General features: G+C 47.1%; 1 protein-coding gene across 4 annotated transcripts in view; it reads left to right on the top strand.

Annotated features, from left to right (window-relative positions):
* The window catches only part of PPP2R5E (protein phosphatase 2 regulatory subunit B'epsilon), a 521,840-nt gene that overhangs the window by 367,221 nt on the left and 139,349 nt on the right, over window positions 1–15,270 (top strand). For all 4 annotated transcript variants that reach the window (XM_085626198.1, XM_085626201.1, XM_085626199.1 and 1 more), the window contains exon 12: window positions 7,129–7,256. In XM_085626198.1, coding sequence (XP_085482324.1) covers window positions 7,129–7,256 — 128 coding nt within the window. The remainder of the gene's footprint in view (window positions 1–7,128; window positions 7,257–15,270) is intronic.

The following is a 15,270-nucleotide window of genomic DNA, read 5'->3' as shown; positions in this document are numbered from 1 at the left end:
GGGGGCAACCGTGGCCTTTCTGGCAAACACGCCCATTCAGGACATTTGTCTAGCGGCAACTTGGGCATCTGTGCACACGTTCCCAAAACACTACTGCGTGGACATTCAAATGAACAAGGAAGCACAGGTTGGACAGAAGGTGCTTCAACACATTTTCAACGACCAACGCTGATCTACCACCCAGCCGCCACAAAATTAGGAAAACCGCTACAAAGTCTATGCACAGCATAGTGAATCCAGAAAGATTCACGCTGCAAAACAAATAGTTTCTTACCTGTCGGTGTAGTTTTGCAGCTTGAAGATCTTTCTGGATTCACTAGCGAACCCACCCACCTCCGCCAGGAAGATGAGGATGGAGGAAGAGGGGGTGAAATAAAGAAAATCAGAAGGAATGAAAGTACAGAAAATTGGACATAAAGGATTAATCAATCGCCTAGGGTTAAAAAAAAAAAGAGGAAAAAAGAACCCGAAGATGGCGGCCCAAAGGTGGGACTTCCGCAGGAAGCACGACGACGTCACGGGAGGTGCACCAAATGGTGGGTCGTCGCCGCCCACCTGGGCTACAAAAAAAAAAAAAAAAAAAGAAAGAAAAGACTACGAATCCGGACCCAACCACAAGATCGCGGAATAATGCACAGCATAGTGAATCCAGAAAGATCTTCAAGCTGCAAAACTACACCGACAGGTAAGAAACTATTCGATTTCCCTTTGAGGGACAGTATATCGAGGTGCACCTCCCTGTGCTGCTGCAACATCTGTGTCTTCCCTTTTCAGTCTTCTATCTCACCTCTGCTGCCGAAAATCTGACAGTGACTGTATGGTGCCTGTTTATATGGCTTCATTTAGAGGGCTGCAACTATGTTTTGATGGGGCTATTCTGCCCCAGCTACAAGAACTATCAAAAATGCACTTAATTTGTTTGGAACACCGTTGAGAATCAGCACTCTTAGTCCAGCACTTTACAGTGACTCATTTAATTCGAAGTTTGCTTTGGAGACCAGTTGTGGACCCAACTGTTTCTCTCCTGATGATGACCTGGAAAACTTTCACCAGTGCGGAATCGTTGTCAACCCTTTAACAAACTGTATGAAGGAGGGTTATCGCAGTATGACTGATGATGACATGCTGCTATAAAGATAGTTTTTAGTCATTTGTTCTTGTATATACACAGTTGCACTTTTGCTTACATGTTATTTAATGTGTGATCTCATGAGACACTCAGCACTGTTTGTCTTTTACTTGATTGATAAAATTTGTGTGTTGGCTTTGTGTATTATTAAACCGCATTTATTATGTTTAGTTTAAGCCACATTGACTGTGTTGAGTCAAGTCATGTTTGCCCAATAGTTTATTACATGTATGTTAAATGAGACGAGAGTTAACCATTTGTGCACTAGATGGGATTATGCATTGATAAGGAAGAATTTTTAACACCTTGATCGTGTGTTGCTTCCTTCCCCAGGTTCACAATCGGGGAAATATATACCGTCTCCACCTACATACCTCCTGGCCTCAGTAGTTGCATTTTGCAGCCCCAGCCAGCATGGTTCATCTTTCCTTCCACCCGCTGGATTCAGTGTGGCTCCCGCACTATTTTAGCTTCTGTGCTCATTGATCCCACTGATCCAGAATTGGTCACAGCTGGGCCCCCTTATCACAGAGCCGCCTCCACTGATGAAGCAGTCGTTATGTAGTACCCATGTTGCGTTTCACCCCACTACTTCAAACTGAGCAGCTGCAGCCTGCTCAGCCACAGCGCCGCTCCACTCAGCTGACCGAGGGGTCTTGTAGCCCGCATCACACAATCTTTTCCTGTTATTTGGGGTTGTAAGCTCACAATGTACAGGGATTCGGTGTGACTAGGTGCGATCGCTGGAGGTTATGTCTTACTCCACGAGTGTCCAGCCACTCCTTCCTGAGCTTAAGGCAGGTTAATTCAGGTTATCGTATTAAACTACCATGTTTAGCTAAAGTTTTCAAGTGTTTATCTCAGAGGTTCATCAGCATCCAATAATCAAAAATAAATGACAGTTTTCCTCAGCAGGAACACCTGCCCAAAATAAAAAGCTGGGCCTCCCACTCCAAGGTCACCTTGTCAACCATAACTGCTCTTTCAAGAAGGTCTGCTCTAAGTCCAGCCGGGTCAGTATTCCACAGGAGGTTTTTGCTGCAACAGATGATTTAAGACCAGAGGTGCCTAAGGTAGAGACACCTCTACCAACTAACCACGATCTTCCTCTCATTTCCTCCGACCACTCAACACTTGTCAGATGAAGGCTATTTTTATGCATCCCTCTCTGGGTTGGCAAAATTTGTGAGCAATGGATGTTATCCACCATTGCCAAAGGCTGCTGCTTGGAATTTTCCCCCAACCCACCAGTCATCCTCCTTACTTTCGCCAAATCAACAAGGATCTCTGCAAACTATTAATGGAAAAGGTGGACATGCTCCTACTAAAGGGCACAGTAGAGGTAGTGCTGCTAAACCTACGACGACAAAGAGTAGTGTCTCTGTACTATCTTAACCTAAAAATAGGACAACATTAGTGGCCAGTCTTGAATCGGACGTCTTTCAACTTCAACATCCCATCCAACAAGCTCCAAAATGGTAACTCTGCAGCCGGTCATTCAGCTACTGATAGCAGGAGCCCCCTTATGATGAAACTCTATCTCAAGAATATCTACTTCTCCCATCTCCATATACCTGGGTCATCACCAGTAGCGGAGGTTTGAGTTAAATGGAAAGCATTACCAATTAAATGTTCTACATTTGGTGGTCACTAGCACCCTATAAGTGTTCAATAAATGTCTACCGATAATGCCAGCACATTTGCAGCGATTGCCGAACGAAGAGGACAAGTCAAACTCAGTGCCTTGCCCACACTCCGCAAACTATACTATCACTACACAGATTAGGCTTCACAATCCTTATTAAAAAAATGTAACCTGTATCCCAAACAATTACAGGCATTTCTAGGAGCCATATTCAATGCAGTTACAAGGAAAGCTTATCCAAGCATTGAAATAGTGTTTGTATTTCAGAGGCTGCTTCCCCTTTATAGATGTCATGTCCTCTGCCACTAAAAATAATGAAGAAACTTTTGGAAATGATGGCACCTCGTATTGCTCTAGACCTGAACAAAAGGTTACTCGGAAATGTCTTCCAGACCATGGTTACCTGTCGCTGGGGACATGTATGATCTAGTGTTCGTAAAGCCCAGTGTTTAGTACAGCTGCAAACCGTAGTCGTAGATTACCGCCAGAGCAGACATGTGCTTCACGGGTTAGGGTGCTTACTTTATCAACCTTGACATTCAGAATAACTGGACCTCACAAGAATCATTCTTACACATCATTCTGCTGTAGCTTAAAGCTTTATAGCCTTTCAGGCCAGACTCTGCAACAAAAAGGACCTAATCTGAACAGACTGGTATGGCAAACTACATACTGAAACAGGGAGGCACACACACCACACAACTCTCAAGGCATTGGGCATCCAGGCTATTCTTGATAATAAGTGCTACTTCAAACTAATATTGGAACCCACATGAGTTAAAGACATTATTTGAACATTTTGAATTTGAATGCTTAATAAACTGAAGCAACTTTGGAGCAATGCCACCGTTTACTTCATTTATTTAAGTGGAGGATTAAATTCCATTTCAGAGTGCAGCACGAGTGACACGCTCCTACATAGGAACGTGCAACTACCTATATTTGCATCCTGACTCAGGGGGATTAACTCGACTGCACCTACGACCTACCTGAAACCTCAATTACCTTATTTATTTAAGCGTGAGTGCGCACATCCTGTTCTAGTTTCGCTTCCTACTCACACTTTGTCATCTTTCTTGCCAGCAGATTTGCCCAGCACCCTTAAAATTCTTAAGGCTTTGAAATCTGGTTCTCCAACTGATCCCTGTGCGGCCAGACTTTTGGCCACTGTCGCAAACATTATCAATCCTGAAGTTAATCAGATCATTAACATGTCTTTGCGGGATGCTCTTGTCCTGGCGTCCTGGAAGCAGGCAAAAATCCTCCCACTCCTTAAGAAGCCATCCCTGGACCCATTGACTCTCGGAAACTACCGCCCTATCTCGTTTTTGCAAAGTCTGGCCAAGGTTTGTAAAAAGGTGGTCACAAATCAACTCACCGAATACGTCGAGGCCTCTGGTTTTCTCCACTCGGCTCAATCTGGCTTCCGGGCCTCGTATAGCACGGAGTCTGCATTACTGGAGGTGTCGGAAGCGATCCGTGAGTGTCTGGATGCCGGCGGGAGGGCAGCATTGGTTATGCTGGACCTCTCGGCGGCATTCTATGCGGTGCCCCTTTCCTTGCTTCTTGATTGATCGCCTCTCGGAGATTGGTGCATCCGGGTCTGTCTGGGGATGGATCAGGTCCTTCTTGGAGGGTCATTCGCAGCAGGTCTGGCTTCCACTGTATGCCTCTGCTCTCCAACCAGTGGCCAAGGGTGTCCCGCAGGGGTCATCCCTTAGTCCCCTTCTTTTTAACATCTATATCACCCCGCTGGTTCATTTAGCGGAGGCATTAGGGGCTAAGGTGATGGCCTATGCTGACGACACCCAGCTTTTGTTCTCTTGGGGACGAGACGATGATTCAGTCCTCTCCGCTCAACACGGTTTGTCTTCTGTCTTTCACTGTCTTGCTCAGGCACAGCTTAAGTGCAATGAGGAGAAATCTGAGATCCTTTTGTACAGCATATTTCCTGCCTACTTCAGAGAGAAGCTGTGGCCCTCAGGTTTCCCCTTACCTAGTTCAAAGGGTGACTCTGTCAAGAATCTGGGGGTTTGGTTCAATGAGAACTTGATTTTCTCATTTCAGGTCAAGAAGCTGGCTGGTACCTTTTTTAGCATCCTGAAAACTCTGAGGAAGTTTCTTCCTCTCCTTCCAAAATCTGCAAAGGAAACTGTTGTCCACGCTCTGATTCTTTCCCGTCTAGATTACGCCAATGCACTGTATTCTGGCATCCGGGTTACCTCTTGAACAAACTGCAGGTGATACAAAACTCGGCTGCCAGACTCCTGCTGGGCCTTTCCAGCAGGTGCAGCATTTGCGATCTCTTCACTGGCTCCCGGCGGAGGCTCGAATAAAATGTTATCTATTACCCACAGAGCTTTCCATGGTCTGGGACCCATCTACTTGCAGAGGAGGTTTGCTTTTTACTTTCCGGTGAGACAGTTGCGTTCTTCCTCCCAACTTTTGGCGCAGGCCCCTCGGTTTAACCGCCAAAAGCTCTTTTGCCCGGATAGCTGCGCTGGCATGGAATGCATTGCCATTGGCTTTGCGCAGCATCAAAGATTCTGCGATTTTTAAGAAAAAGTTGAAAACCTTTCTTTTTTAGCTCTCCCTTCTGACTCTGACCGCTTTTCAGGTTCGTGCCGTGACACTCCTTGGAGTATCTGTGCACGTTACAAGTTCATATAACATAACATAACATGGGCCTGTTTGACACACAAAAATGCAAAATGGTAAAACTTTGCCTCCACATACCCATACACTAGTTCCCTGGGCAATCCCTTAAATGCAAGTTCATCAGAGATATTTTTTTACGCTCTTTGCCATTGATTCCATACGTAGTACAAGAAATATCTGGTGCCTCTGATGTTAATTTTTATTTCCCAAATACGGGCCCTCGAGCTGCAGTACCGTCTACTTTTAGATACGTCTATTCACCTGCATGAAAAACTACACCTGCATCCACACTTCTGTCTGCATCAGGGTTGGCCGTTTCATTCCAACCACAAATTCCTCATACTTGTAGTCTTGTTCCTGATTTCTTAGAATTTGCGTATTTGTAGCTACCCAGCAGAAGTTATGCAGGTTCTTTAAAAAGCTACAACACCTATTGCATGTGCTTTTCTGCACCTAAATAGAAACAATCAGCAATTTGCTCTACCAGTTACAACATTCAGTAAACATTGTTTATCGGATACGCTTGCCAAAAACCGGGCTAACCTACACTTTTAATATTCATCTAGAGGCAATTACGGTATCCCTTTAAAATAGAGAACCCAAGCCTGTGTTTAAAATTCAACTCATTGAGGCCCTTGTGGAAGGTCTTAAAAGGGCAATTCCCTCCTAGGTTATCCCCAGTCTCTTCCTTGGACCTTAATAATGTCCTCAGTAGCTTCATGCTTGGGCATCGTGCGCCCAACACCCCCCACCCCCGTCAAAGAAACCTTTATGGCAGGTAGCGAAGGATTGCATTGGCAAGCATGACTGGTGAATTTCAGGAGGCTGTCCGTTTTAATTCTGAACCAAAGCTATGCTGTGGTTTGTATAGTAAATTTCAGAGTATTTTTTAAAATATGCCTTATGGTGTTTTAACTCAAAGCTAACCATAACTCCATTTTAATTGTTTTTTCCATGAATTTCAGTTTGTTAAAAAATAATCTACTGCACCCAACTGAAACGTGCACAGGTGGCCAAGCCCTTGCTACACTCTGCCTTCAGCCATATGCTGCAGCGGTTGGCAGCAGAACCTAGTATTGGTCCAAATCCTGAGCCCACCACCTTGGAACAGCCCTCATCTGCTATGAATGGCCTCCGGCTGTGCATGAGGGTAGTTGGTTGCATATTGGTCCTAATAGCTCTATAATTTAAGTCTTGGAAGCCCACTCAACACCTTTTTGTTGCACACTTTTTTCAAAAACTGCTGGGCAGATTTACACCAATGCAATGCACACCTTTGAGTAAACTATTTCTTCTATCCCTCCCTTCCTCCCCCGTGGCCCCCTTTCCATCTCACCAAAGCACAGATGTGCATGAAGCCTGCACCAATTAATCTAAACTGGAATTACTTTTTTTAATTTCATGCAGATTCATCAATAAGCATTTAGGATAGTTTCAGTCGACTTCTGACTGAACCATGACCACAGTATCGCTATTGCAATTCTGTTATATAATATACATGTGTACATGTATGCATGTATCTTGAGATCGATTCTGTTATACAAGATACATGTTTATATGTATTTTAAGATGGATAATGCACAACATTACGTAATAAACATTTGCTTGTTTTAAGAGTTTAAATTGGAGTACTGCTTTTTATTTTCAGATACAAATGTAATTTTATTTAAAATTTTACAAAATTCTTTTTCAAAAGGTGGCAGAAAGGGCTTTGTATTATTGGAACAATGAGTACATCATGAGTTTGATAGAAGAAAACTCTAATGTTATCCTTCCCATCATGTTCGCCAGTCTTTATAGGATCTCTAAAGAGCATTGGAATCCGTAAGTTTGTGAACTTTTCTTAATTGTTGTTCTCTTCCCTGCCCTTTAACTTCATTCAAGGTTGTATATGTTAACAATCAATAGTTCTTAGCCAGCATGTGTAAACACTATATTATTTGTTGCTTGCATATTCAGCTTAAACTGACAGATGAGGGTTTCATTATGTATTATGCAGTCTAATGATTGAAGCTACTTTTGTAAATACATCTTTCCAAGAGCAGATGATGGTAGTTAATTATGAAGAGTGAGAACTACAATATTCAAGACATATATTTTATTGTCTTATTTCTATAGAATTTCCCATGAAGTTCTTATACAAGTATACATTTCTTTTCTGTATGTTCATGGGGTATGGTTAGGTGTTGAAGTCTCTGGGCTCCCAGAAGTTCACTAAGGTTGTTTGACTGCTTTGTTAGTCTACTAGTATTTTATGTATGGCCTCTCTTTTCCTAAAACTCTTGGGATGACCAGTGCCTCATACACAGATACCCAGTACTGGGTCATACATAGCATGCCCAGCAAGAGTTGGGGGGGGGGGGGGGCGCGGGGGGAGGGGTGTGTGTGTGTGTTAGTGTGTTAGTTAGTTAGTGTGTTAGTTAGTTAGAATTGATATATGAAAGAAACACGTAGTGATAGATTCCTTACCCTAGAATTGGCGTCAGGCTGGATCTGGAAAGTTTTCGTCAGCAGTACCCCTGCATGTTGGTAGGTGGCATTGTGCGGTTCTGGCGTCGTGATCGCCGGGATGACGTCGCGGGCAGTACTTAGACGCCGCCCACGCGCGCTGAAGTCAGTTCTTTCTTTTTCCACGTCAGCAAGCGCAGATCCGGGAAGAGCTAGTACCCCAGTCATTTTTTGACTGAGTGTTTTTTTTAGGCATTTTGTCTCCTTTTTCTTGATTCGATCGACTCCTGGTGTTGTAGGGATGCCCGGGTTTAAGAACTGTTGGGACTGTCACCGCACGATGTTGTTGACAGACACATACCGCATGTGTCTCTACTGCCTGGGGCGCGACCACGACTCCAAGTCGTGCCCTGACTGCCAGGCCATGGCGCCGAAAACTTTGCGGGAGCGGTCCCGAAAGTTGCTGGAAATCCGGCAGTCGGCTCCGCGCTGTTCAAGGTCCCGGTCCCGTGGGAGGTCGAGGGACCGGTCGCAGAGTCGTCACCATCTTTCTTCTGGATCTAAGTCTTCGCACTGTGGGTCAGGTAAGTCGAATCATTCCAAGAAGTCGTCGAAGAAGCATCGTCGCTCTTTGACTTCCCCTCGCCCGTCCCGCGACGCGGCTGAGGATGCGGGCGGTGCCACCCCCGCGGCTCCGGCAGAGCCTAGGACATCGCCACCGGCCTACCCGCCCTTCCCGGGTCCGGCGGCGACTCCTGCCCAGGTGCAAGAGTTTCCTGCTGCCATGGCCCGACTCTTTGGGCCGTCTGGCCCTGCCGGTGAGCCTCTGGGCCCCGCGGGTCCGACTGGGGGTCCTGTTCCATCACGGCGGGCTCCGGCCCCGGCGACGCCGATGTCCCCACTGCCGCAGGCCCCCATGGGATCCAGTATCGGACCCCGATCGATGCCGATTTACCTTGTTACGCCTCCACCGACGTAGACCCCACCGGCACCACCTCCGACGTCGCCCGCTCGTCGGGACGTCGTCATCCCCGGCTTCAGCCCTGAACCGGACACGGCGCCGGATCGACGTCGCTCAACACCGCTTCCGACGCCGATGGGATTTGTTCCCTATGTCCGTCCTCTGTATTTTCAGCCTGTTCCACAGACTTCGGAGGAAGGGGAGGACTGGGAGGGGTCTGAGGACCCTCTCGCACAGGACCGTGCTTATGATCTGGACTGGGCAGAGGATTTGGGGGAAGCCAGTGGTCTTGACACCTCGCCTTGGCATGCTGTCTCGTCCTACCGTGGCTATGCAGTGGTGTTGCGTAGGGCGGCCGAGGCCCTCCACCTCGAACTCCCGACAGTGGCCGTCAGGACTAACCTTCTGACAGAAGTGCTCCAGCTGGCAGAAACCTCTTCGGAGCCATTGCTGCCCTTTAATGATGCACTTTCGGATGTTCTTTTGGGCACCTGGTCCAGGCCCAACACAGGGGCTCCTGTGGACAGGAACGTGGCCCCACGCCATCGCCCGGCTCCGGGCGATCCCCTCTTCCTCTCCCAACACCCCACTCCTGAGAGCTTGGTTGTCCAGACCTCTGCGTTCCAAAGCGCGTTCCCTTCCGCACCTCCGGATGGGGAATCCAAAGCGCGTTCCCTTCCGCACCTCCGGATGGGGAATCCAAGAAGCTGGAGCAGCATGGCAAGAAGCTGTTTTCATCTGCCAGCTTAGGACTGCGGTCGGTGAACACCGCATGCCTCTTGGGCCTATTACCTCTCTGTGGACACGGTTACGCATGTGCTGCCTAGCTGTCCAGAGGCGGTCCAAACAGTAGTCGTCCAGGCTGTTGCTGCTGGGAGAGATGCAGCTAAGTTCACCATTCATTGTGGGCTTGACACCGCCGACTCGCTGGGCAGGGTGATTTCCACGACGGTGGCGCTTAGGCGCCTGCCTGGCTGAGAACAACTGGCTTTTCGGGGGATGTCCAGAATACCCTGATGGACATGCCCTTTGATGGCATTCGCCTTTTTGACAATAAGGCAGATAGTGCGCTGGAGGGCTTTAAGGACTCACGGGCTACGTCCAAGTCTTTGGGCCTGTCGGCCACTCTGCCTCCTCCATCTTCTGCCTTTCAGGCCGCGGAAGAGGCACCCCACTACATTCGCAGGGCCACAGTCCAGCGCAGCAACTTCCTCAGCGCGGACGTGGGAACCGTCGAGGCGGTTCAGGGGGCCAGCGGGCGGGTTAGTCCACCTCCAACCCCGCGGCATCCACTGCAAAGCCTTCCTAGTCATCTCCTCACTGGCGCACCATCACTTCGGACCAGTGGGTGCTGCAAATTGTCGGAAGGGGCTACTCCCTCCCCTTCAAGACCCCCTCCAGCCATGCCACCTCAGTATCACCGCATGTCGGGGATCACTTGACGCTTCTCCAGCAGGAAGTTGCAGCTCTCTTGGCCAAGGGGGCCATCGAGCGCGTTCCGATGCCCGAAGTAGGTCGTGGTTATTATTCCCACTACTTCGTGGTTCCAAAGAAGGACAAGGTTCTGCGTCCTATCTTAGACCTTCGGAACTTCAATCGCTTCCTCCGGAAGGAGAAGTTCAAGATGCTCATATTGGCTCAGGTCTTGTCTGCTCTAGACCCGCAAGACTGGATGGTAGCGTTAGACTTGCAAGACGCCTACTTTCATATAGTATGCGCAATGTCAGCAGTTCTGCGCGTTGGAATTTCCAAGGTGGCACTCGCTCTGAGACGATTTTCGTTGCAAGTGGAGTTGCAGTCTACTGTACACCTTTCCGCCTATACCACTTCTGCCCAGAGTGCGGAGGAAGATCAGACACGACCGGGCCCAAGTCATTCTTGTGGCGCCGGACTGGGCTCGAAGAGTTTGGTATCCCGAGCTACTCACTATGAGCGTGGATCCCCCGATTCGTTTGCCTCTTCGGGAGGATCTTCTGTCGCAGCAACAGCGGACGGTCCTGCACCCGAACCTGTCCAGTCTCCACCTCCTTGCGTGGAGATTGAGTGGCGACAGTTGATTCCCTTTGACTTGCCTCCTGAAGTCTGTGATGTCATTCTGGCAACCAGGCGTCCCTCCACTAAAGTGGTATACGTCTGCAGGTGGAACAAATTTGTGGCATGGTGCACAGCAAAGGCTGTGGATCCCCTTTCTGCCCCTCTTTCCGAGGTCCTTTTGTTCCTTCTTTCTTTAGCCCGGCAGGGCTCTCCTCTGAGCACTATTAAAGGCTATCTTTCTGCCATTTTGGCCTTTTTCAGACTACCTGATCAGCCCTCTTTTTTAAAGTCCCCTGTTGTAAATAGATTTCTCAAAGGCATTGCACACCTTTACCCTCCTATTCCGTTTGTGATGCCACAGTGAGACTTTAATCTAGTTCTCACTTATCTGATGTGCGCGCCTTTCGAGCCTCTTCACAACTGTCCTCTTCGTCTTTTGACTCTGAAGACTGCCTTCCTGGTTGGCATCACCTCTGCTAGGCGAGTGAGTGAGCTCCAGGCTCTTTCTTGTAAGCCTCCTTTCCTTTTAATTCATCTGGACAAGGTGGTGCTCAGGCCACAGCCTTCCTTTTTGCGAAAAGTTGTCACGGCCTTTCATATTGGGCAGACTGTTACCTTGCCCACTTTGTTCCCACCTTCACATCCTTTCAGAGAGGAAGAAAGGCTCCACCGTCTCGACCCAAAAAGTGCGCTTTCGTTTTACCTCCACCGCACACAACAGTTCCGGGTGGACGACCAACTCTTTGTTGGCTACGTTGGCACCAAGAAAGGTCGGGCGGTGCACAAGAGGACTATCTCCCGCTGGGTTGTCTTGTGCATCAAAGCCTGTTACTCATCTGTCAGGCAACTACATGGGCCTCGCTGCACACGTTTACAAAACATTATTGCCTGGACAGCCAAGTCGGGAGAGACGACTTTTTTAGCCGTTCTGTTGTCCGGGACTTTCTGGTGTGATCTTGTTTCGCAGACCCACCACCGGGGTTGGTATTGCTGGGGTATCTATTCTAAAGTAAGGAATCTATCACTACGTGTTTCTTTCAGATGAACAAGTTACTTACCTTCGGTAACGATGTATCTGTAAGAAACATTAGTAGTGATAGATTCCTTACCGCCCCACCCATCGTCCCCGTTCTGCGAACTGATTTCTAGGGTTCAGGTCATCCCTTTCAAGGCCCTAGTTTCAAGGCACCAGTGGTCAGTATCTTGCATGGCTCTGCGTTCCTGGCGCGGAAAGTCGTGTAGAGAACTGGCGTCAGTGCGCGTGGGCGGCGTCTAAGTACTGCCTGCGACGTCATCCCGGCGATCACGACGGCTGCGAAGCCGCACAACACCACCTACCGACGTGCAGGGGTACTGCTGACGAAAAGTTTCCAGATCCAGCCTGAAGCCTGGGGGTAATTCTAAGGTAAGGAATCTATCACTACTAATGTTACCGAAGGTAAGTAACTTGTTCGTGAGGACCTTTGCTTCTAAGTTAAACCTGCCCATTTTGTGTTTACGGAGCCCCCTAGTCTGATTTCAGGCTCTATAGTGTTCTCACGTGTTAAAGCACTTTTTAATCATCTTCATCTGAGTTCGTACCTTTGTACTTTTAACCTTCATTGCAATAAATAGAAGTATGTAATCAGTAAGTAGAGCAAACTCCGTGGCCTTTTGAGGTGAGCTATCTTTCAATTTCATAGGCTTCCATACTCCTGACCATTTTGGGAAGTTCACTAAGACCGTACACTGCTGGTACCATTAACGAGAAAATAAAGCATCCAGGTTTGGAACTTAGGTGCCTCTACTGTCACCTCACTTTGGCTTTTGACAGCTGGAGCTTGTGTCAAAGTTCAGCTACCAGCGTAACTACTAGAACGCTCCTTTCAAATTAAACTGTGTGGCTCATGTCACTACTATAGTTGAGTAGAGTTTGATGTGCGCTGGCTTGTGCAGAAGGCAATGGTGTAAAGTGATTCTGCAGAGGGTTTAACAGTTCTAAGATGTCTTAAAACCCATCAAAAAACCAAGGTTGGAGTCTGGCTGGTCAGCCATACTGTACACCCATCTGGTGATTCTTTAGTGTCCTTTCTGGGATTCCTCACAGTTCTTTTTCTTTTTTTTTTCTTTTTTTTTTTAACATTGGCTTAAGGTTTGTGTCTACTGATTCATCTGCTCAGAAAAATCTTAATGGAGATCCTTCTCAGTACTGTCCCTCTCATCTGATGCTAAATTGGCCTGTCAAGTCATCCTCCTCAGTGCAATTGATCCTTGGTGGAATGGTATGTCTTGTCATGTGACATGGGTTCAGACCTGTGTGTGACCCAGGGCGGTGTCTTGAGAAGTTAGACTGACAAGTTGTCTCCTCAGAAAACATGTTCCAGAGGGGAACGTCTTGCAAGAAGAGGATGCTTCCTATTGGATTGGCCTTGTAAGGGCTGCCCATTTTGCATACTATCCTAGGCTCCTTACACTGGTATTGTTGCATAGGGTCAGCAATACATATATATTGTCTGATAAGGGTCTTCTGTAGTCTAAACTTGGCTTCCCATGGTTCCAAAGCAGGCAAGAACAGGCCTTGTCAAAGGACCGTTGATGGGCCTATTTTTTTTTTTTACTTGTGTTTTTTTCCATTTTCAGTAAAGACTTGCAGTATACACATCTTCATCAGGATGAAAAGCATATGCGGTTTACCAGTTCTCGTTAGTGACTTACGGGGCCCTTCTCCATGAGTTTAGGTGAATAGTGCGCAGGGTCCAAGGCAGCACCAGCAGAACACCACCAGCGGCACTGTCCCAGATTTCCGAAGTATCCCATCACAAAGATTGCTACTTCTGAAAAGTCGTGTCGACCTCAGTTTAGCTCACCTTGGTGGTGGTACTAGCCTGGGGGTGGCACGCTTACCTGGCTAGCTAATTTTCCCACCTGCCCGAGTTCCAAAGGATGCTCTGGTAAAGGGGTTTGGATTCTTCTCCTGTGAGGGGGAGCCAGATTCAAAGGCAGCTGCTCTTTGAAGCTTGCAGGCCTAGGAAGGCTAATCAGCAGGTCATTCTGTGGGAGGGGGTGTGACACCCCCTTAGCTGACAGGCTTTTTTTCTGGGTCTCCTGGGAGCAAAAGGCTCTCCCCCTAGGAGGTCAGAACAGTGTCCCGGGTTGCAGGCTGGCAGACACCATTCAGGAAGTACACCAGAGGCTTGTAGGGTTTCAAGGGGCACCTCTGAGGTGCCCCCCCGGGTGACGGTACTGGTAAATCAATCGCTGGAATCGGTGTGGGTTTATCAATACGAGACGTATGATGTGAAACATCCCTATCTTCAGTGATACCATCATGTAGCTGCAGATCTCGTTTTCACCAGTGTCCAGCACATGTTTTAAAATGGCTGATCACTTGTAGGTATGCCCACACGTGAATTTCTGCACCCTTCCTTAGGGCTGTCATGCCTGGTGTAGGGGTGACTTACAAATATTACATGCAGTGTTAGGGGACATGGCACACAGTGATTGTGAGAAAGTGGCTCTGTATATACTGTTCCCAAATAGGTACAGTGTGTACAGAGTCCACAGTCCCCAGAGGTTTGGCAGAGGCTAAAGTTAGATATAACCTTACTCTCTAAAGTGGTAGCTTGGTCGAGCAGTAAGGCAGTATCAGAGGACAGTGTAAAGCATTTGTTGTACACACTCAGTCAGCAAATGGTCTCACACACTCAATAACTGAACTCTAGGCCAATGGTTTATATTAAAAAATATATGTTTGTTTTATTTTAGAACCAACAACGGGTATTAAAATATACTTTTTCAGAATGAGATGCTTTAAGTAAATACTTTTGCAATATGCAATTGACTTTTGTAAATACTGGTTACAGGTTTTTGCATTAGGCAACACAATTTCAAACACAATAATGCATTGAGCTCAATGGAAGTTTTAAGTTATTTGCAATAGATTACTTTCAGGATTACTTTTGTAACTCCAGGACTGGATCCTAGATTCAGTCCTGGGACAGTTCTTAGATACAAGTGATAAAAGTCGACTTAGTTACTGTTGTGATTTTTAGGCAATATTTTGCTATTTTAAAAGTTGACAGAAGAAATTTCATAGAAAAATAGTGAATGATTCCCTATGGGAGAAAATTCAAGTTGCAGGTAAATATGTTCTCGTTACTTTTTGTAATCCACTACTGGGCTCTTAGACTCAGTACTGGGACCTCTATCTAAAACAGGTAAGTAATTACGTTTTCACAGTTGGTACGATTTTTAAAGAATATTTGTAGTTTGCAACAATCGACACTTGGAAGAAATTTCACATAAAAACAGTCAATGATTTCCTATGGAAGAAAATTGGGTTAATGGTAAGTACGGTTTTGAATCTTTTTCAGGGTCAGTGCTGGGCACCAAGATCCAGCACTGGGATCTCGACTA

The sequence above is a fragment of the Triturus cristatus genome, chromosome 9 (assembly GCF_964204655.1).
Source record: "Triturus cristatus chromosome 9, aTriCri1.1, whole genome shotgun sequence".
Lineage (NCBI taxonomy): Eukaryota > Metazoa > Chordata > Amphibia > Caudata > Salamandridae > Triturus > Triturus cristatus.
The sequence above is the reverse complement of the archived record's forward strand: the minus strand, read 5'-3'. Positions and strand labels throughout refer to the sequence as shown.